The sequence below is a fragment of the Panicum hallii genome, chromosome 9 (assembly GCF_002211085.1).
Source record: "Panicum hallii strain FIL2 chromosome 9, PHallii_v3.1, whole genome shotgun sequence".
Classification (NCBI taxonomy): domain Eukaryota; kingdom Viridiplantae; phylum Streptophyta; class Magnoliopsida; order Poales; family Poaceae; genus Panicum; species Panicum hallii.
In genome coordinates, this window is record NC_038050.1 from 68,174,719 (window position 1) to 68,189,667 (window position 14,949).

Genomic DNA, 14,949 nt, shown 5'->3' on the forward strand with positions numbered 1-14,949 from the left:
TCGGCGTCCTCGTCGGCTCACAGTTTGTGCCGCCATGCGTCTGTCAGCAACAACTCGTGTGCGAGCGGTGCCCTCCTCGGGCTGACCGCTGACGGGCTCGGCGTCTCACCCCTGTTGGGCTGTTGGCCATTGCGACTTGCCGTCGTGTTGCCGGAAGGGAACCTACGACTACGACTCTGTTCTGCTATGCTCTGCTCACCCCCCGCGCCGAAGCGGCGAAGCGGAAAGCGCGTCCGAACTCCAAACGCTGACGCACGCTACCTGGGCTGAATTTGCTCTACTCGCGTGGGCCGTCTCTCGCGTGTGCGCTCAGCCCACGGAGCCCCGGCACCGTCTCTCTCTATTGGACTCTCATGGACGGCCCGTGGGCTGCGGCATCTTCACACGGCGCCCTAGCCGGCCTGCCGCCGGAGTCGAGCTGTCGTCCTCCTGACTGCCTGAACTCCTCCTCATCCTCTCCGAGGGTTCGCGAAACGATCTTGGGTGGTCTCCTCCTCTCTCCCGTCGCCACGCGGATCTCCTCGAAACCGGCCGGGGCCGGCCTTGGGCGTCGTCGCACGGCACCGGGGGGCAGGGGCACGCCCCGGCTGCCGGCAGCGCACTTGTCCTGAAAGCGACGGCACAGATCCTCGAATCAAGCTAGGGCGCGGGCCCATGAGTCTTTTGCCGACCTTGTCCAACCTCTTGCACGTAATCGACCAGGGTGCCCACACAAATTACGATCTGTTGAAGAGGCAAATTAAAGAGTACTAATCACTAGTGCAATAAGCCAATACTATACAGTCATCTTACTCTGTGAAACAAGAAAACGAGATGATAACAGCAGTAGTACCTTCGTATGGCTGTAAGGGCATGGCACCATCAGGCAGACAGGCACTGAACTTCTGAACTTTGAAGGTGAGGAAGCCTAATGGGCGCTCTAAAATTAGGTACCATGCACTCTAGTAGAGAGGTAAGTGGATACATCATACAATCCATCCTAGCTTGGGCACAGCAAAGAGCTTGCAACATTGTAACAATAATCATCTGCGCCACAAGCTCTGCGTTGTGCCTCCTTGTAAGAATGAACTATAATATTTGTAATTTTTCACTCCCCTCTTTTGTATCAGAATGGTGATTCCAAGGTTTTCAAGAACTAGTTTAAATTTTAGCTAAAATCATTTATTCGAGTCTAAATCAATCCCAATGTATATGTATAGAGCTGAGATACTAGAAGAAAGTTAACACCATAGGTTTACTAGTTTCTGTAGGGACCATTTAGAAACTGTAGGGGCCTTGTTGCTCCCCAAGTTTTCTTATAGAAATCAGGTGGCCAATATATTTTGGTGATGCCTTAGTGCCCACGATTATTATCGGATCATGCAAAAAAGAAGAGACACATTGCTTCAAAAAGAAGAAGAAGAAGAAGAAGAAGAATAAGAAGAAGAAGAAGAAGAAGAAGAAGAAGAAGAAGAAGAAGAGACACATGCCATGATTTTCAAATCTTTTCTACTCAGTTGTCTAGTAAATTTCTTGGTGAGGATAATTAATTGTGTGTTGTGGTCAGGCTCTCTTATGGATTTATGATCACGTTCTCCATATATAGGTCCCTTTAGATCTTTCTCCATCATTGGGGTAGGGAAGGAGAAATTTGTGACTACCGTCTATTTAATTGTGGGGACAGATCATGATCTTCCTATTGTTGACAAGCAAAAATTTTGATGCCTAGTTAAATTATTGTGAAACTAGCGAAATTGGGTATAGTTGATTAGGCTAGTCAGAGTGAAATATAAAATTAAACCCTAGGTCAGTCTATTACACTGAGTTTGGACTTTTGACTGGTCAGGATGAAAGTACAAGCTGTAAATAGGAGACCATATTGCTACTCGCATGACATTCATAGATAATAATTAATGTTCTTGCATGCTTCTCTGTGTTACTATAGTCTTATATGCGATTATGAGTAATTCTTTTGTGAAATGAAATACCACTAGAAAGTTTAACATTTGATGAAATTGTTGGAACACAGTTTCAACCAAAACTAAAATAGTTTGAAAACACGATTCCTAATTTAATTTTCGAATATTTCTAACATTTCAAATTAGCCAAGCCCACGGCGATACAAACCAAATCTAAAGATGAAGATACGTACTAGTACGATAATATATACATACTCCTAGATGATAATATCAGATCTGTCAACGAATAGCGAACCTGCTGCAGCAGAATATCTGATATTATTCTGCTGCTAATCATTGAAATGCATGGTTGCCCTAGTTTCGCACGCATGAAAGACTGGAGTTCTCCCTATGTGCACTCATGCAGTTGTGATTAATACTATGTACTGGGACCAATGTACTAGCACACCATTAATTATTATTTGCATGCCGAGTTTTCCTTTATGTAATTGAATGAGAGTATTGATGTCACTGCACTTTTATTCCATCGTGCAATATTACACGTAGATCCAACAGTACATATTCCACCTCATCATGTACAACATGTCACTTTGACATTGCATTTATATACCTTCTAAACATAACCAAGATCATGTCTTGTACTCTTGTATGTATGTTAATATAATATAAAACAAGAAATTTAATTCCTTGGGACCTACTACGACTAATATATTGAGTGATCGTGTGCATCACCTCTCTGTATCCGCACAAAGAATAATATGGAACGCTACTACATGCATACAATCAATGAAGTAAACACAAATAAACAGGGGTAGTAATTCTTAGTAACCAAAATATATAGAGGGAATGACAGCAGGACGGCAAATATTATATAGGGTAGCAGCTGTTCATGATTAAAGAGGTGCGTACACTCCAACAAACAACAAGAACATACAGGAACAGTAATAAACACGTACGGGGTAAAAAGTACAGGATGGGGATGCATGCACATATAACGGCGATATGGGATAGGTTATCTTCTGATTGATGACACTGCTAGCTCGATCCTGGGCTACTGCACCATCGGTCGACATGATCGGTCTAGATGCTGCGCTCAATCTGCTTGAAGATGTCGAAGCTCTCAATGACTTGCTCCTTGGCCCTCTCCTGCAAGAGCAGCATATGTGTACACGTAAGATATAGGCATGGCGTATACATATATAGAATCTCGAAGCATAGGCTTTATATTTGCATTGTACTTCCAGATCAAAGCGTCGTTCAGATACCTGAGGAGCGGGCACAGCTCTAGGCTCAGGAGCGCTGTTGGAAGTGGCAGTAGAGACAGTCGTCGAGCAGCGCGGGTCACACTTCGCCCACTGATGAATGCAAACAGTACGTCATAGAGAGAAAATTTATAGAGCTATATATGTGTAAATAAATGGTTTCAAGAATTAAGTTATAGGGAGGCAGGTAGCTACTTGGTTAATTAACCAGCAATAATCTTACGTTCTTGGCAGCCATGCTGAAGGCCTCCCTGTGAGGGATATCTGGCTTCGCAGCTTTGATGCGCTGAATCTCCTCCCTGCCACATGTAATGAAAAGGGTTATATCTCTAGAGAAAGAATATTAAGCATGTGTGATTTTTGTTTACCAAAAGAGAGATGGTTCTTAGAATGTGCGTGGAAATGGAGGGAGTACGAAACTAGACATAATTAATAATTGTGCTGATAAAATTAGTAGATTGGAATACTAACTGCATGTAGAGCAATAATTAAAGGTGAAACTACATGTTTAGAAAATGCAATTATTTTACATTTATCAAAACCACACTACATAGAGAGGCAAGCATGCTTTCTTAGGGATGGAGTGTGTTGGAACTCTGGTGAAATGTCATTCAGCGTCCATTCTTTCAAAATGGTAATGTCATGATCATGTGTGTGCTCATTTTTTTTTTCATTTTCTAGAAGAACCAAATCTACAGCTACTCAAAAAATATAATGTCCTAAGGGAAAAAATAAAAATTCAAAACTCAAAATGAATGCTTACAATAGAATGCAGTCTCTTAGGTGAAAATTTGCCGTACTATTTAGCATTTGTTGAGTACATAAAAAAATGGAATGGAAAGTACAGCGTGTGATTTTGTTGATTTTTGTTCCCATCTACTATTGAAATTTGTTGAGTTAACAAGGAATAACAAAATAACAAAATCGCTACGCACATGCACATTCCGTTCCGTCCTTTCATGTCAGTGGACCGATTATTCTAGAAAAAATTGCCCCAATTATATTGCTGACCCACTATGGAGTCATTATCCACATTTGTTTTCTTGATCTCAAGGGCTGTAATCTTGGAAAAGATTACTCTTAGTTCCTGGCTGGACTAATGTAATGCTTGAGCTTGGCCTGAACTTATTTCGAAAATAATCTGGAAAACCTAGTGTTCCTCTGGATTGAACATTCTTTTAATAGAGTAAGACCTTTGTTCAAAATGGTGCGAACAGTTCGTTTCTTCAGGATTTTAGTGGGGAAGAGAGGTGAGAAGGGGATATCTATTTAGTACCGGCATAATAGTGATGCAAAATGGTGTACCATGTGTAGAAGAGCAAAAAATAATATGTGAACAATATATATGGTCTATTAGCTAGTTATTGTACTACTCATAGTATTTGTACTTGGTTGACAGATGGAAAAGATTCAGACATGTGCACAGCACAGGTTTCGTTATATACCTCTGTTATTGTACACACCAGGCTTATATCGTACATTGCCAGCCTAGCTACTACTTGGGGAAAGTGTAAGGGGAGAAGTATCCATAACGACTAAACTTAAACGTTTTAGCAGATATTACAAAATCGGATTTACAAATATAAGAGAGATACCGGACACCTGACCCAAGATCATGTATGAGATCACATGTAACTATTTGGGACCATGCATCTGAACAACCTAAAAGTAAAAGAGAGAAAAATGTTTCCTCACCTCATGAAGCGATTGTAGGCAGATGGAAGGCGGTGTTTCTTCTCCGGGGCTACAATAAAAGAAAACAAATGCATTGAGCACAAGAACAACATATATTTATCTGTTGCATCAACTAACAGAAAGAAAGATTTTGTTGAGAAGAAAGTAAGAAAAAGATCACGTAAGGACAGAAAGAAAACGAAGCATGGAACAAGAAGAGTGGAGGATGGAGTTGCTTCTTGCTACTGTCTTACGCTTGACAACGAAGGGCATTCTCGGGCTGGCCTCAGTTGATGTCGGCGAGGGCAGCGGCATTGGTTGGTTCCTCCTGCAGTCGTTGCAGGGTCCCTGACACTAAGAAATGGAAGGCATATGAAACAAAGTTAGGCCCAGCACTTCAAGATCTCACATTGTTAGCGACGGTGCATCATGACCAGATATGACTAAATCATGTCCTAATCATTGTTGACTAGTTCATCAAAAAAAATATAGTCATGAATGCCTATCTTTCCAAAATAAAATGTGTTAGGAGAACCATGCATGCAGCCACAGCAGAGCTGCTGCTGCTGCTGCTGCTGCTGCTTCTGCCGCCTTAAAAAAGCTCGACTGCCTTTTGCAGCGACGAGGGCTTTCCCAGGCCGCAGATGAGCAAAAGAAATCTTTTGTAGTCCAGCGTTGTTTAATCTTGCCTTGCAAACAGTACTTTTGAGTAGTTCAATAAAGCAGAGAGAGAGAGAGAGAGAGAGAGTAGCACCCTAATGCAACTGAAAGTAAAGCAAACCATGGCCATATTTCATGAGAAAACCCCTCATGATCTATTGCATGCTCCCTTATTTCTGTAATGAGTGCAATAATTTTTTTCTATTTCTCACATCTTTTATATGTTTTTCCCTTCTCCAAAAGGCTAGCACATTCAGAGAAGAGAAACACGGCTAGATCGAAGAAACAGAAGTGACCCCGCAGATCGATGCACGGCATGCATATATGCTGAAGAGATGATTCGATATGTGACTAAAGAGTTGTAACGATCCACCTGAAACGGCCCCAAGGGGTGATCAGTTGGGGAGAGCGGCTGCACCATCGGCGGCCGTGGGCTGAGGTAGGAGAGGTTGTTGCAGTGGCCGCACTTGACAGTCACCGTGTCCATCAGCCTCTTGCATGGAACCCCAACCTGCAGCTACCCAAGAAAAGCACAAAATTAATCACAGCATGCAATCAAACTAACCACCTATTTCTAGATCAACTTCAATTCCTCTGCATGGCACTGTCTAAGCAGTAGCAGCGAGAATAGAATCTCAAGGGAGGAAATTAAAGGAGGTGCAGAGAAAGGCAAAGGAGAAAAGAACAGAAGTTTCTTGTCCAATTTACACTTCATCAGCATGCATGTAACAACAAAGAAGAGAAGATATGGAAGCTTGTGAAGCACCAAACAGATGGAAGTGAAAGATGGAACATGGCACTATCAGGAGACCCAGTAAGCAGAATATTCCACAAAGAAACAACAAGAGCCAATGAAACACCACAGAGGAAGCATAGCACATCAATCACTGCACATATCCCATGCGTGATTCTGGTGGACTTTTGTATGCTCCTCCAATCGCAAGACAAGAAAGAAAAACTGTGTGATGATTTAGTTGGACGCCTTGCGAATGAGCTTTTCGTAGTACCCTCATAGAAAGCCCGGATGTATGCAGAGCAAAGCAAACGAAAAAAAAATGGGAACCAGCAGAAAACTTTGTCGAAGTAGTTAAAAGAATCAAAGAGCGAATTCAGAAATGGCATATCTGGCGACCATTCTTGTGCTGTGCCATGATCTTCCCCACAGATGTTTCACACGGATCCGATTTCTCGAGGAGTTTACCGCGAGCACGGTGTTGCAGTAGGTGCAGCGCACGTAGCACAGGTGCTCGGACTGCGAGACCAAATCCATGCTTGCTCGGTGGCGGCCGGCCGGCGGCCGGAAGGTGGGCGGGCGCTGGTGTGTGATAACCGGAGCTCTACTAGCGCTAGGAAAGGGGGCGGTGGAGAGCAAGCAGCGTCTGCCTGCTAGCCGTGTGGTGAGGCGAGAACTAATAAGGGAGGCAGGCAGAGAGGAAGGGGGCGGAGCTGAGGGGAGGTAGAAGAAGAAGTGGAGCTCGGCCCAAGCAGAGAGAGAGAGTCGGGTTCCAAGAGAAGATGGGGTAGGGTTTCTATTCCTGCAATAATGCCTGGGCCCCACGCACACATGGCTCCGTACGCACGAGACCAACCCCGGCGATCTGCCGGGCGAGAGCGGAGAGCCCGAGCAGCTGGCCGCGCGCCGCAGCACACCATAAATCTTTTCGAGACAAGCTAAGGTGCGCACACGGCCTAACCTGCTGCATAGTGATCCATCTCATCTCTTGCTCGCCCGTGTAAGTGTACACATCAAGGGAAAGGAACAGTCCTAGCATCTCGGGGCCGGCCTGGTGGCGCCTCCACCCAATTACGCGCCTCTGATCGACCCACGACCACTGCTAGTAGCTCCCTGTGGTAGGGTACTGGCGCCTATGATGTGCGTGTGTGATTGATGAACAGATACATGTGATCGACTCGATCGCTCAAATAAAGGGCGATCATATCGGCCGGTCAATTTGATGCGTCCGAGTCCTATAATTTGCAAAAATATGATGTTGGTGTTTCAATTAATTGGTCGAATTGTTGGGATGATGTCGAGATGACATCTGACAAGGGAACAGTCTGATTGTTTTTACCCCTCTGTTCCAAATTATAATTTATTTTAACTTTTTAGATACATAATTTTTTTGCTATGTATCTAGATATAGATATAGAGTACATCTAAATGCATGACAAAATATATGTATCTGAAAATACCAAAACGAATTGTAATTTGGGACGTAGATAGTATACGGTAATCGATCCATCTCAGTGCGCGTGGAATTAAGTTTACGCTGCATGCATTTAGTCTTGTAGATGTGATGAAGTATTGTCTTATTAATAAATATGATTTCAATTATTTCTTCCCCCACAATGATTAGTATAAAAATTCCTGATATTCCATGTGTGATTATTAATTCTGAATATTGTACAACATGGGATGTGGGCAAAGGAAGGCATCAAAAGAAACTTGGATGGTGACCTGTCTTGAGTTTGCATCAGAGGTCCAACATGTGGTTTAGCTATTGTTTTCAGCAACGCTGTATACTTTATTTCGGCTTCGAGAAAAACTTCATCGCTTTCCTATATTGGATAGATTGGGCGTAAGGCCAACTGGAACCATGTACCAAAAAGGAGGATCCAACTTCTTAATTTGGTTTCGCTTGCAAAGAGAAAAATCTTACTCCTATACTGCACATCTGACGGTGGTTGTGATTAGACTGAAGCAAAGTCCTAGCAAAAAGTTGTGTATCAATATCAACCACTCTCATGCGCTTACTGGGCTGTTAATCATATATGCTCCCTGCTTTTTCCCAGAAAAGACAAAATATATAGCATAAGACATCTCAAGCCACCGACGATGAGCGTAGACATGTGAGAGAGGGTTAATGACACTCATCACATATATAGTTCTCCTCAAGCCTTGTGGGGCCGGGTTTAAAATCATAGCCACAAATCCAGATTCTGCTGGGAAACTTCCAGCTAGAGACCTTGTTATGTATCTGAAAGTGTTTGACGACACTACTGTACCATTGCAGCTATGAACAGATGATAAATCTTCTGCCTGGTAATCAGGTTGTAGGTCCAGTTAACATGCTTCCATGATACTGATAACATGCCCTGGGCTAGTGAAGTGTGAGGTTCGGCATGTCTCTTTTGACGGGTTTTATTTGTTGCACAAGGACGTACCAATTAGCCGCAGCCTTTTGTGCCTTCTCAGAGACCTGCCTTTTTATGTTTTTAATGAAGGAAGGTATCAGAGAAAAGGAGAGAAGAGCAAGTGCGGCGTCTACGTGGTTCCTGTCATGATTGAGGTCAGAGCGAGGATCGATGCGTGGGCACGACCTGATCGATGGGATTATCATTAGGTGTGTGACACTATTCATGACGCGTCCAAGACGATCGAGGACGGACGATTTTCTTTCTAGACATGCATGCGGGAAAAAGACGACGCGCGCATGCCCGTGGATGTCCCCGAAATGTTTTCCGGGATCCCTATTTGCCCGTCGCGGTGAGCCGGACAGTGTGCCACAGGCTCGATCGATCGATCGATCTATCACAGCTACATATCGACGATCCCCATCTCTCTGTTTCACACATGGAGACAAAAAACTGAAGTATTAGTAGCTAGTGTCATGGATTAATTATTTCATGATCTCAATGTATTTTGGACCTTGTAAATAATAATTAAAATATTGCAAGTAGTGTACTATTTATATAAGTAATAAAAATAAATCGCAATGATGCAATTTGGTGGGTTTTGCTTAAATTAAATCACTGTGAGACGTTCATGGTTGCCAGTAATGGACTGTTAACTGTGTTCATATAGTCATGGGACAACCTTGTACTATTTCCTGGATTCAGGCAGCGAGCAGCAGCGGGCCGCCATTGTTGCAAGACAGTGATTGCATCATAACAGATAACACACAAGGTATCACCAGCCGGCTTATCTCTGCCGACATATCTATGATGCGGCGGAAGCGAGGCTCATTCCCTTCAATCCATGTGACATGTGATAAGGAAAGGCAGGCTGATTCGCTCTCGATTCATGTACTCGCGGCCGCCGGCCGGTAGTAGGCACAGATTCAAGCATCGTCACAGCATCTATCTCTGTTTCCACGGACCGGAATCGACTGATCGATCGATTTGATGTGGAAGGAGTGGCTCGATCGCATGCATGAGAGGATCGCGCCGCATGAACTTAACCATGCTAGCCGCTCCCGGTCGCAGCTAGAAATCTCGTATCACGGCAGCACGAATGGGACCATCCGGCCGTGCTGCCCGTTCCATCATCAGTCGATTCGAGCTGATGAGATCACGCGGATGCGGCTCATGCATGCTGCTGGGGGCGGCGCGCAGCGAGATGCCCAGCAGTCCGTCGAACTCGATCGCTCGCCAGTTTGAACCAGCAGCACGCAGGGCCAGGGCCAGGCAAGCCAGCATCGATCGCAGCTCGATTAATGGAGCGGACAGGGCTCACGGCCACCGCATCATAGAGGCCATGCATGCCGGCACAGGGGGGCGGCCAGGCTTGACTGACAGGGCCGGCCGGGGGAGCGAGGTGGGGATCGATCGAGCTAGCGGGGGCTCGTGCATACGCGTGATGCGCAAGGGGCTGGGCCTGCTGCGCGCACGGCGCCATTAGCGAAAGAATCTGGGCTGGGATCGCTGGGGCGCCATTTACGCCGCGAAAGCTTGGAGCCGGCCGGCCGGGTGGCGACACCCAGTGCGCGACGACGGCCACCGCGCGGCTGCTCCCCGCGCGCGCCCGCTCATCGATCAGTAGTAGCAGTCAGTCCGTACCTGCCCTGCCCTGGCCCTGGCGAACCCAGGCGGTGAATGCGCATCCTGCCGCTCCGGACCCACGTGTTTGACGCACAAACGCATTCAATCAGAGCGCGATGTGTGTGTGTGTTTGTGTAGAGAGAGAGAGGGATAGAGAGAGGGGGGAACAGAGAGAGAGAGAGAGAGATCGCTCTGGCTGCTTGGATCGTCGTCGCAGAGTGAAATAGGATGGATGAGAGAGAGTATTGTAGACTGTAGTAGAACCGACACTGTTAATTGGAACGAGGAGATAGGGTAAAGGCGACCAAGTGATCGTACGTGGGAGTGAGAACTCTCAGATCACAAGGAGGCTAGCTCGCTAGGTCATCCCCCCCCCCCACCCCCCCCCCCCCCCGGGGCGGCTTCAAGTGCGTGCGAGGGAAAGAGACGCATGGACAGAGATAGATAGAGACGGGGGGAGAGAGAAACAGAGAGAGATGGCCCGCCGGGACGGGATGATAAGGCCATAAAGAGAGGCCTTCGTCTAGGTCGCTGTCTGGTGGAGGTTGGCGACTGCGACCCCGCGTGGTGATGTGACGAATCCTCAGTTTCCTTTCCAGGAAAAAGCGCCCACCCTCCGCCCCTCGCCCCAGCTTACTCCCGTGGTATAAGCAAGCCACCGGCGGGCACCACCGCAGCGCAGGCCGATCGAGCACAGGCCATCACTTTTCACTCCGATCACCCACCGCAGCTAGCTGCTACGTAGGCTAAGCTCTATCGTCTGCGGCGACCAATTAACCTGCCTCGATCAAAGCCTTGTGGTGGTGCCCTTGCCCTAGTAGGCGCGCAGGAGCTAGCGCTGCCTTGATCACCACCCCCTATCGATCATATCATCCCCGGCCGGAGCGGGCAGCGCTGTGCTGGCCGGCCGGCCGGGCTTTAAAGCGATCGCATGCATGCCGGTTTAGGGTAGGAGGGGAGGAAGATTCTAGGATATCTTGTCACCTCACACACCACCTTTGGTTTGGTCGCTAGCTGCGTGCTCTGCCCTCTCGCTGCGGCGCGCCATTGCATGCACGCAGCATCCTGAGAGAGCGGCCGCGGCCAGGGCATGTTTTTTTCCGGGATGTGTAGCCATCTGCGTGTCGTCTGAAGCTGCCTGCCCCTGCCCGGCCGACGCGCTGCAGCATCGCATGCCCTAGCTACTAGCGCCCTAGCTAGCCGGCCGGGCCGGACACCACTACCCTTGCTCAAGCAGCCGGTACTCGCCCAACAGTGCCGCCACTGTTGGGAGCATGCCGACTCGATCGCTCGTCATCGGCCGCATGTGTCGATGTGAGCAGGCCATTGATTTGGATGCCAAGGATCCGTGCTCTGGCTGGAGGGAAAGATGTGTGTATGCAGCTAGCTGACAACAGAGCTGGGGCAACGCAGCAGAGGCAGCGCGCGCGCATCGATCACACGCCCTCCCTCGATCCCCCCGTTTTGTGAGCTCTCAAGTCCTAACGACAGTGATCCCCACTCTGCCGGGCGGTGTCAGTCGCAAACCGTGCATAGCGATTGACCCATCAAGTCGCTTGGATTCTTTGGAACAAAATCGGATCGCATGATGCTATGGTCCAAGCGGAACAAGGTACTCATCACTGTGTTTACTTTGCTTCTGCTGCTGCATACATTAATAGCTGCATGGCCAATATGGCTAGCTAGATTCAGAATAATAAACAGCGGCCGTTTCATAGTATGCTCACCTGGATTGTTGTGCATTTATTATGAAATGGAATGGAAGAGCTAGTTTATGTGGTTTGTGTGCAACATATATAAGTGAACGCATTTCATGCACGAATACATAAAACATAAAGATAAAAAAAAGTAAATTCAAGTTTTATCTTGCTCCACACACTCAATAGCATTTGACACCGTTTTCTCCGTTGGATAGAAAACCATCTTTTAACTATTGTGATCAATCTAGACGCAAAAATATCAAGTTAGTTTGGATATACTTATTGTCTAATTTGGAGATTTTAACTATTGATAGTTTTCAAAATATTCAGATTACAAATATGAAAATCGTATATGTAGATTTGTCTTGAAATGTACGTAGTTTCATAATATTGTAGTTTTATTACAGTCTGTAATACATATGAGTAGAAAAGAATATCAAACCTAAACTTTGAAGACCATATATTTATATATTATATATTGTTGTTGTTGTTGTTGTGCAAAGCGTCAAAAATTTGTAACTGGGGAAGAAAAGAGTGATCAAATGTATCAGTGGCCTCTTACATCTCTTAATATCTCAAATTTGACCATGTACTTAAATATTTCATGATTACTGGATGGCATATATAGAGTACGTAAAAACTATTTATTCAAAAATAAATCATCAAATAATTTTCTGCTGAAAAATACCAAAAATATCAATTCCTGGGATTGGTAATAACAAAATAAAATTAGGAGTCTGGCCAATAGAATTCAATTAATTCATTTGAATCATTGCTAGTTTGAATCGTACTACAAGTGTTCTGGACACTTGTGTTGATGCACTATAGCTAATTGAAGTTGTTGTTTGCAATTTTTCGTGGGGTCACGTGCCCTAGATCTCATTTGCCTACTTCTCGTTGCTCCTAAATGTTTGTGGAGCCGGCAAAGTGAACATGAACAGTCACATCGAACTGTAGATGCACAGTATACAGTCACATATCGTGAATAACTAAAGTCAGGCCCTTTTTGACTCGTACTGAATGCCTACCACCACATGAACACCGTACACAGTATAAAGTACGCTGGGGAACTTAATTAATTGCAGCTTGATGTGTTCATTGTTGCATCTTGCTATTACTGACTATAGGCTTATGTTAGCCTTTATGTTAACCCTGTGAGACACGCTTCAGAAATAAAAAAAATTCTACAAATTCTCATAAAAAATATGTCATCCTACCATCCTCTTTGCTTAAGTTCTAAATTTACCACCTTTACCATTATGAATAATAATATAAAGTAACATATACCTACATCGGAATTGCCCACTTCTGTCACATATATAAACACTAAAGTAACCACAATCCACTCCTAATTTAGGAATTAACCACCTATGTAGTCATAAAAAATAAATAACCTAATGCAATCCTCTAATTTTGCATCTAAATTGTGAGCCTCTACAATTACGAAAAAAATAACCCAAAGTACTACCTATATATGCATGCTTCCAAATTACCATGAATGCAGATAGCATATCGATGTTCATGGTTTAGCAATTGTGAAAGATGGTTCATATCCCTAATAAAAGGGTCAATAGTAATCCATGTTAAATCTTGTCAATAGTAATCTTGCTAAATCTTGTGCAAGCTGCATCAATCCAGTCGACCCTAAAACGAACAACACGTTTTCCACGTCCTGGGGGTGAAAGTGAGACGGGGAGCGCGTTATGAGCGAGTAGTTCATGACTTGACACTTACTAGCTCGTTGTCAAGAGCCAAGACACGCACGCCCTTGAAGGCAGAGGCAATGATGGTGCAATGAGCTAGCCACACACACGTTGGTACGAGCGAGCGTGCGGGCCCGCGCCCTTCTGCTGCGGCGGTTCGTACATGTACAACCCCTCCTCCTAGCCCCAGCTACGCAGCTCCCTCTAGCTAGCCTTCCCCCTTTCCGCTCTCGTCTAATCACGCCTCCCCCTGCCAGCCGCGCGTCATTTTACCATCTCCGTCTCTCCGGCGTTAAGGCGGCTGGCTCAGTGGCTGTGGCTCCGACGACTCCCGGCGCCGCCGCAGGCCGCAGCTGCGGCAGGGGCAGCCACGGGCGCGACGCCACCGCCAGCAGCCAGCCTCCATTGCTACACCAATTATTAACCCCTGCCGGGCCATGGCAGCGCGGATCAAAACGGAAAAGAAAAATGGAAAAACAAGGCCCTGGGATCCAAGAAACGGCAGCGGGCGGCCGGCAGGCGCAGCAAAAGGCGGGAGCATCTCTGGAGGCGCATGCCCAACGCCACACGCATCCATCAGATCTGTCCCCCATGCATGGGCGGATCGGATCAGAGCACGCAAGTTACTTCCTCCACCGTACCTGTCGAGACCGGTTGCGAAGCTATCTAGCTAGATGCTCGCCCAGCCGTGTCGCCTCGGCGGATCTCCACCTCCACTGGGGCTGGGCGATGGGGCGACGGGGCGCGCAGGCTCAGCGTAGGGCGTTTGCTTAAAGAAGCAAAGGGACGGGACGGGCGGCAGGCGGTAGAGGTAGACATGGGAAGGTGTATGGCGCCTGCGGTCGAGTGCTGCCGCCGGCCGGCCGGGTTGCGTGCGTGGACGGGGGAGGGGTAGCAGGCCAGGCGCAGGCGCGCGGCCGGGCGGCAGGAGCCTTTGACGGATTTGGCACAATCATTAGAAACGAGGGCGCACTCACTCCCTGCCATTCTGGGTAAAAGCTCTAGCTGCTCCGTCCAGCTAGCTACCCTCGATCTCCATCGGCAGATCCATTGGTCTCTCGCTCGCTCGACGGCTCGATGCTAGGTGTAGTAGCTAGCTGCTTAGAGCTCCACTTCCATTCCTCCAATGCCGGCCAGGCCGATCGGTCAGTCAGCGCGCGGCGCCACGGCCCGGCCGGTGGACGGACGCGCCCGTCGAGCTAGCCGCTAGTAACGGGGTAGTAGGTAGCCCCACGCGATCAGCTTTCGCGGATCCCGAGCGGTGCGCCGCACCCCGGGGGCGCGGCCGGCT

The 14,949-nt window shown here is 46.9% G+C and overlaps 1 protein-coding gene across 2 annotated transcripts; it reads right to left on the minus strand.

Moving 5' to 3' along the window:
- Positions 1-2,745: 2,745 nt before the first annotated feature.
- On the minus strand, positions 2,746-6,952 carry LOC112877390 (protein DROOPING LEAF). 2 transcript variants are annotated; one of them, XM_025941687.1, is made up of 7 exons: positions 6,696-6,952; positions 5,868-6,011; positions 5,089-5,188; positions 4,856-4,904; positions 3,384-3,459; positions 3,164-3,253; positions 2,746-3,044 (listed from the first exon to the last, which is right to left on the minus strand). In XM_025941687.1, the coding sequence occupies exons 1-7, from the start codon at positions 6,762-6,764 to the stop codon at positions 2,979-2,981; spliced, it is 594 nt and encodes a 197-aa protein (XP_025797472.1). In that variant the 5' UTR covers positions 6,765-6,952; the 3' UTR covers positions 2,746-2,978. The 2 variants fall into 2 exon arrangements, with proteins under 2 accessions (XP_025797472.1, XP_025797474.1); XM_025941689.1 differs by having other exon boundaries at positions 5,868-6,005; positions 6,696-6,918.
- Between the last annotated feature and the right edge of the window lie 7,997 nt (positions 6,953-14,949).